The 17,563-nt window shown below is 43.4% G+C and overlaps 1 protein-coding gene across 2 annotated transcripts in view; it reads left to right on the forward strand.

Annotated features, from left to right (window-relative positions):
* Positions 1-17,563, forward strand: part of ALDH1A2 (aldehyde dehydrogenase 1 family member A2) — a 97,713-nt gene that overhangs the window by 65,398 nt on the left and 14,752 nt on the right. For both annotated transcript variants that reach the window (XM_059700223.1, XM_059700232.1), the window contains one exon: positions 17,167-17,269. In XM_059700223.1, the coding sequence (XP_059556206.1) occupies positions 17,167-17,269 (103 nt within the window). The remainder of the gene's footprint in view (positions 1-17,166; positions 17,270-17,563) is intronic.

Genomic DNA, 17,563 nt, shown 5'->3' on the forward strand with positions numbered 1-17,563 from the left:
ATGGCGGCTCTCAGTCCTGTCCCCAGGGGCTCTGCCTCTCTGAGTCCCAGCACCCGCTGCAAAGCTGGGAGAGAAAGCTGCACTCGCTCTGACCGAAGCCAGACAGTCCCGCTTCTCCCGTTTGAGTCTGGGTCCCTAGAGACTCGCCCGTATCTGGAGCTCAGAGTCTGCGACTCCCTCCCGATTGAAAACGCCAACCGCGCCCTCCGCCGCCAGCCCGCTCCGTGCACTCCGCACCTCAGAATTTGACTTCAGCACTGTGCCTCCTCTGAGTGTCCGTATGCGTTTCTCTTTCCTCCTAGTTGTAGGACTTCCACTCAGCCAGCGTTCCTGTGGTTCTGGGTGATGTTCCTTCCGTCTTTTAGTTTCACTTTTGAAGTAGTTGTTCAAAGCAGCAAACTCCGGCTTTAACCTATGCCGCCATCTTGGTTCTTCTCCCAAATTTGGAAAATATTGACCTTTATGTTATACTAGTGTGTATATATAAGCTTTCTCATGTCTGTTACTTTTTGAAAGGATGCTGAACATTGTGACCATTACATTATTGAGCAGTAGGTTTGGTTGTTACTCTCTAAAAACAGTGCTGGGCTCTTTTCCCCCTAATAGGTGGTTAAGTACAACTTGACTTTTTTGACACTTAATTTTAAGCTTTGTTAGGACTAGTTTATCTTTTTCTAACATACAAAAATTCACTAAGATTACTAAGTTGAGGTCCTTCTGGGGTTTCTACTGAATGCTCCCAGTGTTCAAGGTCTTTTCCACTCTGGCTGGTCAGAACTCCGATGTCTCCCAGCCCTGTGGGAACTCTGGGTTTATTCAGCAGCAGATGGCGTGGTCTTCGTTCTTTACCTAGTCTCATGGAGCCTCCCCTATGTATTCCCTGCTCAGCGTTCAGCCAAGGCCCCAAATGGACTGCCATGCACATCTCTGGACCGCATTCTCTCCTTCCGGCACTAAGCTCTTCACATTTCAGCCACCTCAGCCTCTGAAAACTCAATTCAGTGAGACAGCCCTGTTCTACTTCAGCCTCCCCAGGCTACAATCTAGAAAGTCTTCTGGCAGAAAGGTCTTTCCTTATTTGCTTCTCTTATCTCTGCAATCACAGTCCCTACTGCCTGACGTCCCGTTTGAAGGAAGAAATTCATCTATGTTCTAGTTGTTCACAGTGGAGGGCAAGCCCAGTGCCAGTTACTCCACTATGGCCAGAAGTAGATGCCCCATTGCATTGTTTCACGACTTTTGATATTGTTCTTTGATTTCCTTCTCTAGGTTTCAGACAGATCACTTGTTCTCATGGTTTAATCATTGACTCATATTGGATATATTATAGTCAATGAGGTTACAAATTTATTTACTTCAGTCGAAATAATTAAAGTCTTAAGAATACAACTCTAAAGGCAATTAGATTCAGAAAAGTTCTTGGTTTACTTAGTACAGAATATTTTAAAAGTACCTTAGTCCCGTAAGTAACTCATTTTTAATTTCTTTGAGTGAGTTACTTTGCTTATCAGTTTAGTGCTATTTTTTAGCTTTAGTTTCAGAAGATGAGAGTTTTTGGTTGTATAGGTAAATTTGAGTGGGGTTAGCAGTCTCTTTGGAGTCTATCCTGTAGGCCTTCTCCTCCCTACCTCAAGTAGTACACGCTGTGTAGTCAGCATGCATTATAAATATTTGTTACTACCTGAAGGGGGGAAGACTGAATTTGAGAAGTAAATGCTTAATCTCAAAGCTAGAAGGTAATATATCAAATGGAGCACTTTCCTTCTTGCCACCAGAAGCTTAGGGTTTAATATCTTTTACTTTATAGCTATGCAACCATGGACCAGCCACTTCATTCTGTACAAAATTGGCTTAATAATAGTAAACACATCTATTTCTCAGGATTATGAGAATTAAATGCAATATGAGTTTTGTAAATTGTAAGCAGTTAAGCAAATGTTAGTTTGTAACATGACATGAGTATCCCCAAAAAGGCAAGGTTTCTGGGGGTTGGATGGCCTGTGAAGGGTGAAGGCTTGAAGAGAAAGAGGGATTTAACATAGGCCTTACAGGATATGAATACATGGGGTGGATTGGGGAAAGTATCAGTGTCAGTAAACACCTAGCAGCTAGAGAGTATAGAACAGAGTGGGCATTGGGAGGGCTTGCGGAGAAAGGTGGTGAGGCTTGAAAATAAGATGCTGCAAGTCAAGCCTTTGAAAGCATTCTTGGTAAAAAAAAAAAAATAAAAAATATTGAGACCAAAGTGTAGAGAACCTCCTAACAAAGATATTACATGAAAACTATACACCAACATTCTTTATAAATTATAGATACAAAATACTAGAAAACAGAGTTCAGTGACATATAAAAGTGATTATACACCGTGACCAAATGGGATTTATCCCAAGAATGCAATGTTGGTTTAACATCCAAAAATCAATCAATGTAATACTCCATTGATATATTAAAGGACAGAAATCACACAATCATCTCCATACACACAGAAAAAGAACACACCATTTGACAAAATCTTAATACCACACAGAAACTTACAAAAATGTTTTTCTTAATTGCCAAAAAGTACAAACAACCTACATATCCATCAAATGATAGTTGGTAAACAGATTGTGGTGTATCTATATCCATTCAATGGGATATTATCTATCTATCTATCTATCTATCTATCTATCTATCTAATCTATATATTTATAATAGAGAAATATGGTAATTAACCGGGACACCTTAACAGGTCGACTGGATAGGAGGAGGTTGCAGTGCAGCGTTGGGGGCGGGGCAGCTGGGGCCTCCTCATGCGCCTGCGCTAGGGGAGGGCCTGATCAGCAGAGGCCGAGGCTGCTTCAAGGGCCAGACCGGCAGTGGCCGCAGCTGCTGCGGGGCCCAGGGAGGGAGACAGGGCCAGACCAGAAGGTGGGCAGCACCATGCAATTTTGAATCGCGCACTGGGCTCCCAGTTCAGCCATAAAAAAGGAATGAAGCACTCATACATATTACAACATAGATGAACCTTAAAAACATGATGCTAAATGAAAGCAACCAGTCCTAAAAGACCACATATTGTATGATCCTATTTATATGAAATGTCTAGAATAGGCAAATTTATAGAGAGAAAGTAGAATAGTAGCTACCCGGGAGCTGAAAGGAGGGCAGAATGGCAATGACTGCTGATGGGCATGGAGTGTATTTTTGAAGTGATGAAATGTTCTGGAATTAGATTGCAGCAGTTGTGGCGGTTGCATAGCTCTCTGAATGTACTGAAAAATCATTGAATCATCCACATTAAAAGATAGCTTTTATGGTATGTGAATTACATCTCAGTAATGCTGTTAGAAATGGATGATTTTTTAAAAAGCATTTAAGGTTTTAATTATGGTTATTCATAGCCAATATTGATTGAGCACCTCCAGTGTGCCAGATACCCTCTAAATACTTTGCATATATCATCTCACTACATCTTCATAGGTGAGCAAAGCGTGGCTAGGGAGAGGTTAAATCACCTGCCCATGGCCACTTGCTAGTCAGTTGTAGCTCTGAGAGTCATAGCGAGACTGCTCTGAATCACAGTGCTGCACTGCCTCTCTGGCTGAGGGGCTGTACAGCACCCCATGGGAGGAGGGAGCCATTAAAAACAAGGACTATCTCTCAGTGGAACATGTTTTGTTCAAATCATGGTCAAAAGTTTCTAATTCTGAAAGGTTGCTGTTCTAACTCACCCCTCTCCCCCAAAATTTACTTTAGCATCTCTAAATCTTATTTGATATATTATGTTTCCATCTGACATTCTGGGATATAGGACCTAAACTTTAAACCTAAACTTTCTCAAGTCAATTCCACAAGCATTTATTGAGCACTTATTAAATGTCAAGTACTATGCTAGACCTTAGAGAACTTGTATGATTCAGTCTGACCCGGGTGATTGAATGTTAGTTACTGTGAATATGTAACTAATATTGTGGGGTGTGTATGGGAGTGTGGAGGGAGAGAAAACTTGTTCTGCGTCACTTCACTTATAAATTTCCTGATTTCGAAGATGTTTTCAAAGATGAAGGATAGAACTAAAATTACCTTGCTCAACATGCCTTTTGAATGTGTCTGTGCATAAAGGAGAAGTATTGCTAGTTGAAGATATTTAAATTTAAATGAAAAGCTACTTCATGCAAAAATAATCTTTAAGACAAAGATAATTCTATATCTTAATTCTACAGTTAATATTCACAACTGGGAAAATGTGGGTTTATTTCCTTTTCTCTTTGGAAAAAATGAAATTGTAGAGGTGTGGGAACCAAAGTACCAAAAGGACTTGGAGGAACCCCAGCCAGGGACCCTTGTGAGTAGTGTGTTGCTTAATATTGGCAGATAATCAACAAATACTGGTACCGTTCAATTCTCAGAACCATTTCCCATGCCTGACATTAAGGACCAGCACTTTGAAAAAGCTCAATACATATTCGGCTGGAATGTAAAATGGGAGATTAAGTTTCACTGTTGCCTTCCAGTAACAAATGCAGTTTTCTTTTTCTTTTCATTTCAGGCAGCTCTACTTTTAGCAGGCATTTGAATTCCAGAGCTGTAGATTTGATACTGATTCAGTGTGTAACCTTAAAAGTTTCCTCTGGAAGTGAAAAGCCTTATAGAGTTTGGAAAATAAAAGCCCTCAGGACCTAAATTATGACAGATGGGACATGCTGAGGCGTTAGTGTGTGTCTGACTTCCTAGTGCCCCAGACACTTGGTGGATTGAGCCAACGCTGGACACCAGATGTTCGGTGATTGCTAAACACATAATCCCAGTGTTCTAGTGAAAGCATTTAATATTTAAGAAACACAGAAGTGTGCAGAAATTAGGTCTGCCTCTATACCTATGTCTCATAAGTCATCTTTCTAATCCTCAAATGATATAACTCTCACCTACATTCCGGCCAAGTTAATTTTCAGCAACAAAACTACCCAGTGGCTTATCATAAGCAAAGGTAATAACTACACTAAATAGTTAATAATTAATCTAATGGTCAACAGACACCTCATAGAATTTAAAATGATTTAGGAAGTTAAGAACTTTAATGTAGTTCAGCTTGAATTAATGTCTTCCAATCATTTATTTAGAGTCTCTTAAAGGAAAACAGAGTACTCCTCATTTTTTTACTAATATGAAAGCTTGAAAGAATGCTTCATCACACCATACTTTTCTTTAAAAAAAAGAAGAGAAAAAACCCAAACACACAAAAACAAAAAACTGAAAAGACAAACAACAAAAACTAGAGGAAACTTTCACTTTTTCAATAAGAAATTCCAAACAGTCTTCAAATCATACAAAAGCAATCAAGATTAAATAAGATATCATATTCATATCAGAAAACTAGACATAATTTAAACCTCTATAATGATTGTGTGAAGTTGTTCACAGTACATGTTATTTAAAAATTTCCAGCTCTCAGACTGCCATCCACAGATAAGTGGTGATTGTACCTAATTCATGGGTTTTGAGGCTGAAATAAGTTAGAGTACCTAAGGTGTTTAAACAGGGCATGGTTCTTAGGAGAGTGTCAATAAATATTGTCATTGCTTTCTGTTTATTTTTAAATGAAATTTATAGAGCAATTTATGCTTAGGAAAGTGTGAAATAATAATAGAAGGGGGCTGGGTTCAACTGACCTTGGATCAAATCCCACCTCTCCTGCTGGGCGACCTTGACAAATTATTTAATTTTTCTGATCTCTCATTTCTTCATCTATTAAGAGGCACCATGAATAAGTCCTTAAAAGTTTATTTGTGGATTAATGGAGGTAATGTATTTGAAAGTTCCAGTTCTATTGCTTGGCACATTGTAAAAACTCAGTAAATATTAGTTGCATTTGAAACTCCCATTTGTAAAGAATATGCCCATCAAAAACTAATTCCTGCTCGCCTCTGGCAGTTTTACTTTCCTTTTGTTTGTTTTATAGCTTTTATAAATATTTTACAAATATTTTTGTCTTCTAATAAATGTTTGGGCTTTTCTGTTTTTGTATTTGCTCTTCTGTTTCACTCTTTGGAAGATTGCCCAGGTGCTTGCTTGGATAAACTGATTTTGAATCTTTTTTTTTTTTTTTAAGTGGTAGAATGTGCTGGATTTAGAGATAGTGCTGAAAGAAGACACTTGGTACCTATTAAAGAATCGCTTATGCTTTTGCTATGGCCTAGTTCAGGGGCCACTCCTTCAACTAAGTTTGCCAGAACTGAATTCTGGTGTAGGGACAGAGTCCTTTGCAGTAAAGTGTAATGCAGTTACCATTGTTTTTCAGTTGTCCTTCAAGGACTACCTCACATACAGTGATAAAGAGGGGGTGGAGTCAGGGGAAGGGAAGGACTTATTAAAATGCAGATTCCTGGGCACCACCCAAGACCTTCTCAGAACACTTGGAAATGGGGCCCAGAAATTCTCATTTTAATTAGGTTTCTTTGTGATTGTTATGTTCATTAACATATACAGTTTAAGTAGCTGGGTCATACTCCAGAACATGTTGCCAGGCCCATTTAAGAAAAAAAAAAAATACAGCTCCAAGTTTGTTCATCTGTGCTAAAATAAAACATCGTGTAAACTGACAGGCACCACTCATATTGTCTGCTATGTCTGTAGTTCCCACTCCAGCAATAAGCTCTCTCCCAAACACCTGAAGGAAAAAAGAAATTAGTTCAAAATCAGTTTAGCAAAGCAAGGACATGGTCCGAAGCAGTCCCTGTATCCTTGAATTACTCAACAAAGAAACAACAAAAAATGCCCGTATTCTACTAGACGTTTACAAATGCTTCCAAAAGTTCATGCATACTATGAAACTAGACAGTGCTGGTGATCTGGGAAAACAGCTGACTGAATGCAAGGGAACTTAACTAATTGCCATGTGAGCAGTTCTGCTTCGATTGTATTTCTCGGATAGAGGGTCTAACTCACACAGTGCGGTTGTAAAGTGCTAAGACTTTATATGTGACACCTCGTCAACAAGCAGTATAGCAACTCCGTTGCCTTTTTTTAGTCCGTGTGTAGTTAATTACACTTTCTCTCTTTCCTGCTTCCCGGGTACTGGAGTACCTGGAGAGCCTGGAAGGGCACGAAAGGGCTCACTAGCTACAAAAGAGAGATGGCTTTGATTATCTGCTAACTAAGATTTTTGTTTCATCCAATTGATGTCCTACTGTGTGCCAGGCACTGGTGAAGATATCCTTATATCATTCCTTACTTTACAAATGAAGCAACTCAGAGCTCCACCCAGCACATGAGCATAAAACTGATTCCTGGTAAATAGAACTGAGTTCTTCATGAATGATTCCTCCCTCTCTTCTCTGTTTCCTTTGTGCTCCAGTCCTGTTCCCCAGAGGGTCCCACAGGTTTAGCATAGATCTAATGCGATCATTGGCACCCGTCTGTACAGAGGCTACAATGGAGCCCAGGGATTCAGCTGATGAACTGGTAGGAAATTGTATCTTCCAGGCTTAGCTGGTTGGATTTCCTTCCCATCAGCAATTTTTGTTCACTTACCCTTATCTGCATAAAAACAGTACTCCTAAAACAAGGTCCAATGTTTACTTCTGCCATAACTATTGGTTTCTGAAAAATGAACCACCATTTCCCTTTCCAACTCTCTTTCTTCCTTATGCCCATCAATATAAAAGATTTTTCACCTGTAGTAACCTAATTGATCCATTTGATTTTTTATTTACCAATATGAAAGTAATCAAATAAGATGCAGATATTAAATAGGCAGCCACCATCCGAGACTTGCCTGTGCCTTGGGTGGCCCTGGGCAGCTGGGAGACTGAGGGGACTGGGGGCTTTGGAGGCAGGCGTGGGGAGTGGCTGGGCCTTCCTGGGGGTGGGTCTGGTCTTGCCGTGTGCCTGACACCCCAGCGGGGCTGAGGGAACTGGGTACCACCATCTTGTGGCTGTGGGTGCTGCCATCTTTGAGGGCATGACAGTCAATTAGCATATTCCCTCCTTATTGGCTGTGGGTGCTGCCATCTTTGAGGGTGGGGCAGCCAATTAGCATATTCTCTCCTTATTGGCTGTGGGTGCTGCCATCTTTGAGAGCAGGGCAGTCAATTAGCATACTCCCTCCTTATTGTCTGTGGGCGCCGCCATCGTTGAGATGGCATGAGGGTCAATTAGCATATTCCCTCTTTATTAGATGGAATATAAAAGCCTAAGTGACCATTCAACCATTTGACTGTTCAACCGGTAGCTATGATATGCACTGACCACCAAGGGGCAGATGCTCAACACACAGGCATAGAAACATGGAACAGACTGATGAATCTTAGAGGGAAGGGGAAAGGAGGAGGGCAGGAAGAGATTAGCCAAAGATCTTATATGCATACTAGAGGCCCAGTGCACGGATTCATATACCAGTGGGGTCCCTCGGCCTGGTCTAGAGGGATCGGGCCAAAACCAGCAGCCCAACATCCCCCAAGGGGTCCTGGATTGCGAGAGGTCACAGGCCAGGCTTAGGGACCCCACCAGTGCACGAATCTGTGCAGGTCTCTAGTATAACATAACATATTAATTTCTTTTTAAAAAATCTATTGTTGAAAGTATTACATAAGTCTCCTTTTTCCCCCTATCTACCCCCTTCAGCCCATCCCGCCCCCGCCCCGGCCCTCACCACCCCACTGTTTGTGTCCATGGGTTATGCATATATGCATACAAGGTCTTTATTTGATTACCTCCCACTCATCCTCCCTCCTCCGCCTTCCCTCTGAAATGCCACACTCTGTTCCATGCTTCCATGTCTATGGATCCACTCTGTTCATCAGTTTATTTTGTTAATTAGATTGAGATCATGTGATATTTGTCTTTCTCTCACTGACTTATTCATAGGATTTTTTTTTTTTATCTTCATGGGAAGAACAGTAAGACCTAATTATGCAATTTTCAAAGATGCAGATATTAAATGAGGAAACAGAGAGGAAAGAGAGAGAAGAGAAAATTTGGCAAAGAGAATGCGGTGGAAGGTGGCCCTGTGAAGTGTTTTGCTGTTAGGACTCCTCGCAGTGCGATGGCTCTTAGCAGTGTGCATAGAGGTAGTTTCAGCTGCGTTTCCCTGACAGAGTCTATTGATATTTCTCTCTAGGGAGAGGCTTACATTCACTTGGATGGGAACCAGTGCTGCGGCCTCTGGAGAATCTCTTAGTTTCCTCTCTGGGATGATATCATTGACAGACAATAGAGGCCCTGAGGGAGAAGTGTTTGTCTAGATTACAGTGGTCGGCAAACTCATTAGTCAACAGAGCCAAATATCAACAGTACAGTGATTGAAATTTCTTTTGAGAGTCAAATTTTTTAAACTTAAACTATATAGGTAGTTACATTGTTATTAACTTAATTAGGGTACTCCTAAGGCTTAGGAAGAGCCACACTCAAGGGGCCAAAGAGCCGCATGTGGCTCGCGAGCCGCCGTTTGCCAACCACGGGTCTAGAATATGCAAGCCAACTTATAATTATTCATATTAATGGTGGCAGGATGAGAATTTTCACAGGCAAGCCAAATGATCACATAATCCTCAAACCCCTTTTCAGCTTATATTATTTACTTTCATATCCACTTGTCCTTTTCCAATTTTATAGGCTACGTGGAAAATTGTATAGATGCTCTCAGACGGCACATGTCACTTAAATATGGATTTGAATGTGGCTCCTGTTATGGCCGTTCCAGGGAGAGGGACCTATTGGTACATCACCAAATGCCTATCAGTCAGCAATAAGACGCTCACTTCAGGAGGCTGCTTCCCATTTACTTCAGCAAAGGCCTTTAAAAAGCACACAAAGCCACTCAGATTAAAGGTGGAATTAATTTCTATTTATGCAGCTAAATACATAGGCAATACATGTAAATATTTAAGAAGCGAATATGAAAGAGCTCTAACAAACACAGAGTCAATAAACAGCCTCAGTGAAGGATAGGGAAACGGTTTGCGTTTTGCTTTGTGCGGTGTTTTCTTTATTCGCTTAGATTAACAAACCATGATTTCATCATAGTCAACAAGATAGAAGAGAGACCATCAAAGCGAACTACAGGAGAGTCCAGATTGATTCGTGCCAAGCAAATGTTTGTAGCGAACAGCTGTATTATCACTGATTCCGGCTTACGCAGCCGGGGTCCCCCTTTCATTTCCTAAGTGAGATGAATGTCATGTTGCACGATACGGACACCCTCTCTGCTGCCTGAGTAATGGATCGGGTCAGCTCTCCTCTGTGCAGCCTCTGCCTCTTCCCAGGTGGGGAAGCAGTGAGCTCCAGTTTTAGCTATTTTTTAAAAAACAACGAAGGGCCTCTCTCTAAGGTTGTATGAGTCTAACTAGTAAATATCCAGCATTTGAATCAAATATACCAGTTTGATGTGTCAAAACCGTTGGATGGACATGTTTTAAATGATTAGCTTTCTCCCTTTTCCCCTTCGATGCTGTAATCTAAGCTTGAGTACTAAAGAGTGAGCAAAGGGATGCTGCAGGCTCCGCCTGCTCGCTGATCCTGCCCCCGGATGCAGGATTCTCTCCTCAGCGCGAAGGCTGAGCAGCAGCAGGGTCCTAAGATGCCCACCCTGTAGTTCGCCTAGTGAGGGGGACTAACAGGAAGTAACCTTGACTTGAGTATGTCAGGCTGCTTCCTATCTAAGTGACCAAAAACTCAAAATCTTGATTAAAAAAAAATTTATCTGACAGAGGAAGGGACAGTCATGTAACAAAAGAATGGCTCAGTGTGCCAGGCCGTTGATCTAGACTAGTCGCTGGCTGTGGGTAGTATGTTTAGCTATGAGAATTCTACTCACGGCAGAGGGGATCTAATCCCAGGAGGACATCTGGAGAAGAGAAGCAGGAACCACAGAGAGCAGCTATCATGGAGCAAAAGGCATGGTGTGGGCCTTTGGAGTCCACTCCTGGCTCTGTCGCTGCTGGGTGCCTGTCAGCAAGTCACTTCTTGACCTGAGTTGTGGTTTGTTTGTTTCAGCTGTAAAATGGGGCAATAATTCTTGCCTCACAGGGTTGTCATGAAGATTATATTAAGTAATGTTTGTGAGAACAAGCAGTGCAAATAGGTGCTCAATAATGTTAAAAAATTAGAAACTAGAACCAACAATGAAAGGTTAGAGTCAGGAGGAGAGAAATGCCCGTAAAGAGTCTTTAATCTCATGGTTCTGAACCCCAGCAACACATTGAAATGCTCTTGAGAATTAAGACTACCCAACGCACGCCTGTGTGCCCCACTCCGGACCAAGATCGGACCCTCTGGAAGTAGAGCCCAGACATAGAAAAAGCTTTTAAGTGCGGGGACTCCCATGTGGAGTCAGGACTACAAATACCTGCCCTTCATGGAAGATACAGAAATTTAAGCCAAAGGTAAGTGAGAAGAGGAAAGCTAAATCTCATGCTGCTAGCTGGGCAAAGCTAAGCCGTGGAAGTAGGTGTCCTGGGTCCCAGTCTCTCACTTCCGTTTATCTAAAGACGTCATGTTCTCTGGTTTTCAGAGACCTCAAGAGCAGCTGTCATGTCTGGCCCATTGGCTCATCTCATGTTGAAAATTGTGTGTGTGTGTGTGTGTGTGTGTGTGTGTGTGTGTGGTCCCTCTGCCCACACATTCATCCTAGTGGGGAAGACAGCTATTAAATGAAAATGGTGTGAGTTATGTGGGACCAGCCAGTGGAGCGTGGACTCCTAACCCCGTGGGGAGGTGGGTGTGGAAAGCTAGTGTTTCTGGCGAGGTGACAGGTGGCCGGCCTGAAGAACTCGGTGTAAAGTAAACGGGGGAGGAAAGGATTTCAGATGAAGCCGCTTACACGAAGACAGGCACATTCCGGGAAGGGAAAGTGGCCTCATGTGGTGGCGTGATGGGGCGTGGAGGTGGAAATAGTGGTGGGAAAGAGGCTGGAAATGTCGCTAGCGGCTTTATCTGTTTTTGTAATCTGAACTTCACAAAGTTTTGAAATTGCTGTTACCACTGAAATTGATATTTAGATGCCTCAGTCCTGTTACTCTCTGGTAGAAATCGAACAGATTGATTTAGCCGGTTATTTCTGAATATTTCAGAGAGACAAGAAATATCCAATAATACACATTTCTGGCATTTCTAGTCCCATCCTAGTTAGAACCAGTGAGCACAATAAAACTAAGAAAGGAGAGGAGGTTTAAGAAATGAAAACATACTGCAGAAAGCAGGCATCTTCAACCAGTTTATTGAGCTCTTGACTAGAGCATTTTTTATTTTTAAAAAGGGTGGAATATCTCTGAGAAGGAATTCACCCTAATATGCACAAGTAATTAATCAAGAAAAAGAAATACCTCTGAGAAGAAACCCATCCCGATATGGGTAATTAATAAAAAGAAAAAATTCACCCAACTTTAGGAACACTGTTCAGGGAGAAGCAGCCTTGAATAAAGGGCAGGGAGCGCCATCGCATTCTCTTTTATCCTGTGTAATAAATCGCTTTCCGTGCAAAATGCCAAGTGGCATTTCCTACCCTGTGCATTGCTGTGAACATGATTCTGGCACACTGTGGCTTGTCCAGCGATGCTCCTGATATCAATCTCGAGGACTATTCAAAACCAGGGTGGGAGTCAGAGTTGATCTGTGCCAACATTCCTGCTGAGAATTAGCCCAGTTCCCTTATGCGTGGGGGAGCCCCAGTGCCCTGCCCTGGCCTGTTTGGGGTACACGGATACAACTGAGAGACTCTGCAGGGAGTGGGAAGTTAGGAAAGCGCATGATAGGAACACGGTCACTTTTCCATAATAAGCTCTATGTGAAAAACGACAAAAAGGTCAGATTTTCCTCCCATTCAGTGCAGCGGTGGTGCTTCCATGAAAAACTATTTCTGCTCCACAAGGCGGGAGGAATGCAGAAGGATTGGGGACAGACTTGGATCGAGCAGGGCTCGAGGAGCCCTCTGGGTCTTTGCTTATCTCTTCAAACAATCTGGAGAGCAAAGGGACAGATTAACTGCTCGGCTTGTGCCTCCATTTGTCAGATGAAGAAACTGAGGCCCAAGGGGCTGAAGTGGCTTTCCCAAATTGAAGGTGAGTTAGGGGCCAAGCCAGAGTTTGCAGTACGTAGGTCTTCCGACTGCTATGGGCCAAACTGTAGTCCACAAACCTGAGCATGGTTATAATTAGCCAGGTCATCAGAGATAGGGCAGGAGGTATAAGAAGAGTATATTGTGAAATCTTTACTGATTGGGGATAAAAGATAAGGATGGACTCAAATTTTGGTCTCTGTGCCTTTATCCTGTTTAATCTATCTTCCCATACTGTATGTTTCCCAAACTATATGTTTATCTGTTTCACCGCACAGATTACCTGTTTGATCAGAATGGGGCTTGGTTTTCTGGTCCATCCCTATTGACTTAACCACTCAGAAGACCTGAGCACCCTTGCAGCCTCATCTATCCCACCACGTCCTTCCACCTTCTGATTATGCGTGAAAGGGTTCAGTATGGCCAGTGTAGCACCTATCCCCAAGGAAGCCTCCTCATTACTTTTCCATCTAAAGTGGCCTGGTGAATCCAAGGCCTTGGTTGGATGTCTATATTTCATTTGTTCTTAGACTTTCTAACCCCCTAGATTTTAATTTGGGAAACCCTTGCATGGTATTTGTGTAAGTAATGGTTTAGGCTGGTTTGCATAAGACCTCTCATGTTTTGTAAGCAGACACAGTCAGTTCTCACTTGAACTTAATGTTTTTAAACATTACTCTTTCCTATTAAGAAGCCCCTGCTTTGAGTTGCATCTGTCCTCCTTCCATGGCCTCTCCCCCCCATGGAAATGATAATGAGGCGTGCCTCCTGTTTGGTGTCACTTAACCTCCCTCGCTCCACTGGCAGGGAGGATTCATGAGTAGCAATATATTCTCCAAAGAGTTTGACCTGGAAACTGAGCATGTCATGGGAAGGCACATGATACTTGATTCCGTAATTAATGAAGGTTATTGCATCCTGGCCATTCTATGGGTAAGGGCCAGAGAGGTCTGAATCTGGCTTACAGCGAAGAGCTGCAGAACCATATTTCATCTGTTCAGATCTAATATTAAGTCATACTCAGATTTTCCTTTAAGTGGACTGCAAAACTGCACTTATTGAGCACCTGCTAGGTTTACATGGGAGTTCTCTTAGCCGGGAGTTCCTTGTTGCTAGGGACTGTGCCCAACACACAGTAGGAGAGCCAGAAATATGTGTCTGAATGAAGGAGATTGGTATCCTGTCCTGAGGCCACTCCAGATGGAAGTGGTTCTCCTCTCGCCTAACACATCCAGTTCTTTCTTGAGGCTGGGCTACAACTTGACCTTCTTCCAAAGATAAAAAGGAACGACATTCATTATTCACCTGAGATTTGCCTTGCAGTGTTTAGCACGAATTTGTTTTCTAAGGAAAGGCTGGCAAAGCATTGACACAGGACAAATTATGCTTAGGTATTCTTCTCTGATGACCATAGACTGAGCAAGATTTTTTGTGTAGTTACTGTAGCCATGAAAACAATCATGGGACAGCATTCATAGTGGCAAATATATATATCAACCCACAGAGGGTTTGAGGAAGGTCAGGGATAGGGCTAACAGAACATAATGCCCGCCGGGCCAGCACGGGCCAGCACTCTCTTTACCAACTCCAAATACTTATTTAATGTCTTACACTGTATAAAATCCATGGTTTATGGCTTTTGCTTATTTTAAAAAATGTCAATCTGAAGGCAGAATATTTAAGATCATCATTTGTGTCTACAAAAGGTGAAATTTCTACTCACTTTGAAATTAGTTTGGAGTTTGAGGATGAGATTTTGGGGAGGAGGAGATACACATTAGGTGCTCAGTATGCACAGGCAGGCAGGCAGCCAGGGCAGTGTGTTGGGGGAAGAGAGGGAAGGAAAAGGCGAGAGCCACACTTGTGTTCTGGATTCAGCCTTCATAGAGTTCAACAGGGTCTGCCCGGAGCCAGCTGGGTAACCGAGTAACATCCATTGACGTCTAACTCTTGAGTTTTCTCACCTTTAAAATGATTTAGTACCTACTTTTTAGGGGCTTTGAGAGTCTTAAATGAGTGAATGCATGTAAATGCCTTACGTTAACTCAATACATGTTAGTTTTTTAATACAATGAGTCATGATGTTCACGACTGCAGTGATTATTTCCTCTGAGAAAGCACTTGTCTATCTTTCTGGACTTTGCAATGAGTCCCCATCAATTAATTTGGTTTCCTCAGGGCCAAGAGAGCCACACACACTGAAATGCCTCAGAACAGGCAGCTGTAGACACAGCCTCCTGGGGATGCCCCTGATGCTGCTGCCCAGCTGCCTGTTGGTGCTGCTTCCCTCTCCTGCGAGGCCTTAGCCCCCCATCATGATTCCCATCCACTGACAGTCCCTGGAATAGGGGGCTGACTCTCCTTTCCATAGTGTACTCATATTTTCTTCTAGAAAGAGCCAGAGCATGTCTGCCTGAGAATGGGGCCTTTGTTAGCCCGTCCTCATAGGGAGTTTACCTTGTCGCAGAAAAGATGAGCTGGCAAGGCAGGCAAGGAACAATGTGGCTGGTGGGCTGGTGTCTGCCCATTCATCTTTAGGGTCAGATGTAGGCATTTCTCAACCCCTTAACTAACATTGTCCCACGAACGAAGAGGCTCTAATTTTACCTCTTTCAGAGACATCGCTGTTTGTTCCCCAAGGTTGGGTTTCCTCAGAAGGAGAGTGTATGTTCTAAAACTTTTGCCATGAGGTGGAGTTAGACTACAACCACAAAGCATTTAAGCCAGCTAATCCAGAGGAGGAGGGGATGGTGCGGGAGGTCCCCAGACATTCCACACCATTCCTGACACAGTGGATGCGCATGGACAGGCTGGAGATGCAGGATGAGACCTGCTATGGAGTGTCTGGGGCCTTTCCGCACCATCACCACCTCTTCTGCACTAGAGGTAGAGGGAGAGGGCCCTGGCTCCTCACGCCTGCATGTGGGTTCTCAGGCCCAGATATTTTATATCACTTAATCCTCAGGACCAGCGGTTGCCAACCTTTCAGACCTCATGGACCATCAGTGGTCCATGGACCACCAGTTAGCAACCGCTGCTCAGGACAACTAAATTCTGAGTCAGATACTGTGCTATTTTTCCCATTGATTTTTTTTTTTTGAAATCTTTATTATTGAAAGTATTACAGATGTCCCTTTTTTCCTTCTATTGATCCCTTCTAGCCCAGCCCCACCTCCCAACCCAGGCCTTCACCACCCTATTGTCTGTGTCCATGAGTTATGCATGCATGCATACAAGGTCTTCGGTTGATCTCTTCCAGCCCACCCACCAGATACTATTTTTAGCTTCATTTACAGAGGAGGGAGCCCAGGGCTCAGAGAAGGTAAACAAATTTCCCAAGGTCAAACAGTAAGTGATAGAATCAGTAAAAGAAACTCAGGCAGAGAGCCTCTGCTCTTAGCTGTGTCTCGACACTGCTCGAGGAATGACTAGTCCTGCTTGAGGATCTCAACGAGCGGCTGGAGGAATCCAAGGTAAATTCAGCATTTCTCTTCTCCAGGCTTCCAAAATACTTAATTTTCAGTGGATCCAGGCACAGGTAGCATTTCTCATCTCAACTAGAGCAAACTGCCTACATGGTGGCTCAGCGCTTTCCATAAAGTGACCTCTGCCCTCCAGGAGAGCGGCGCCGTTACTGGTCAGGTTCTCCAGAGGACCCTGAGGTGGGGTTTGACGTGCAGGCTGTTTATCAGGTTTCCCCACTGACGGGGGGGTGGACACAGGGGAAGCCGAGCTGCAGTGCAGGCCTGACGGCCTCAGCCAACCATAGGTGGCCTGGCTGAGCATATATGGTCTTGCGGAGTTGGCCTGCGGTGGGCTGAGAGGGCAGGCCTTTATACCCCTGCCCCCATCAGTGGGTGGTGTGGGATGCCCAAGGGAAGGTATCCCAGTGGGCAAGAGAGCTCTTTCTAGCTGAGGCAGATTCTGAAGGAGCTGACAGCTTCCTAGTCGCAGAGGCTCTAACTTATATCTTGTCCACACAAGTTGACCACAGGGGCTGCTCCTGTGTCAGCAGTGGGTGGGTTTGCTTTGCAGGGTCCGTTCCTGCTGCCTGCCGCTGTTGCCCGGAGCTGGCTCAGGCCACTGGCCATCTCAATGCACAGTGTGCGAAACCTCTCTCCATTTCCTTTCAGGTTGGAAAGCTTATCCAAGAAGCAGCTGGAAGAAGTAATTTGAAGCGAGTAACTCTGGAACTTGGAGGGAAAAGTCCCAATATTATTTTTGCAGATGCTGATTGTAAGTCAACCACAGGCCTCATTCGTGTTCCAGTACATGCCCTTCGGTGCTCTCTCCTATCTCCCTTAAAACAAACAAACAAACTAACAAACAAACAAAAAAACTTTAGTGTTGAGAGTGTTACAAATGTCCCCCTTTTTTCCCCTCCATTGCCCCCCTCCGCCTGGTTCCTGCCCTGCCCCAGGCCTTCACCACCACTCTATTACCAGTCCATAGGTAATGCATATATACATATAAGTTCCCCTTTAATCTCACTTCCCTCCCCCACCCTCATCCCCCCTTCCCTCTGAGATT

Source organism: Myotis daubentonii, chromosome 1, assembly GCF_963259705.1.
Source record: "Myotis daubentonii chromosome 1, mMyoDau2.1, whole genome shotgun sequence".
In the NCBI taxonomy this organism is placed as follows: Eukaryota; Metazoa; Chordata; class Mammalia; order Chiroptera; family Vespertilionidae; genus Myotis; species Myotis daubentonii.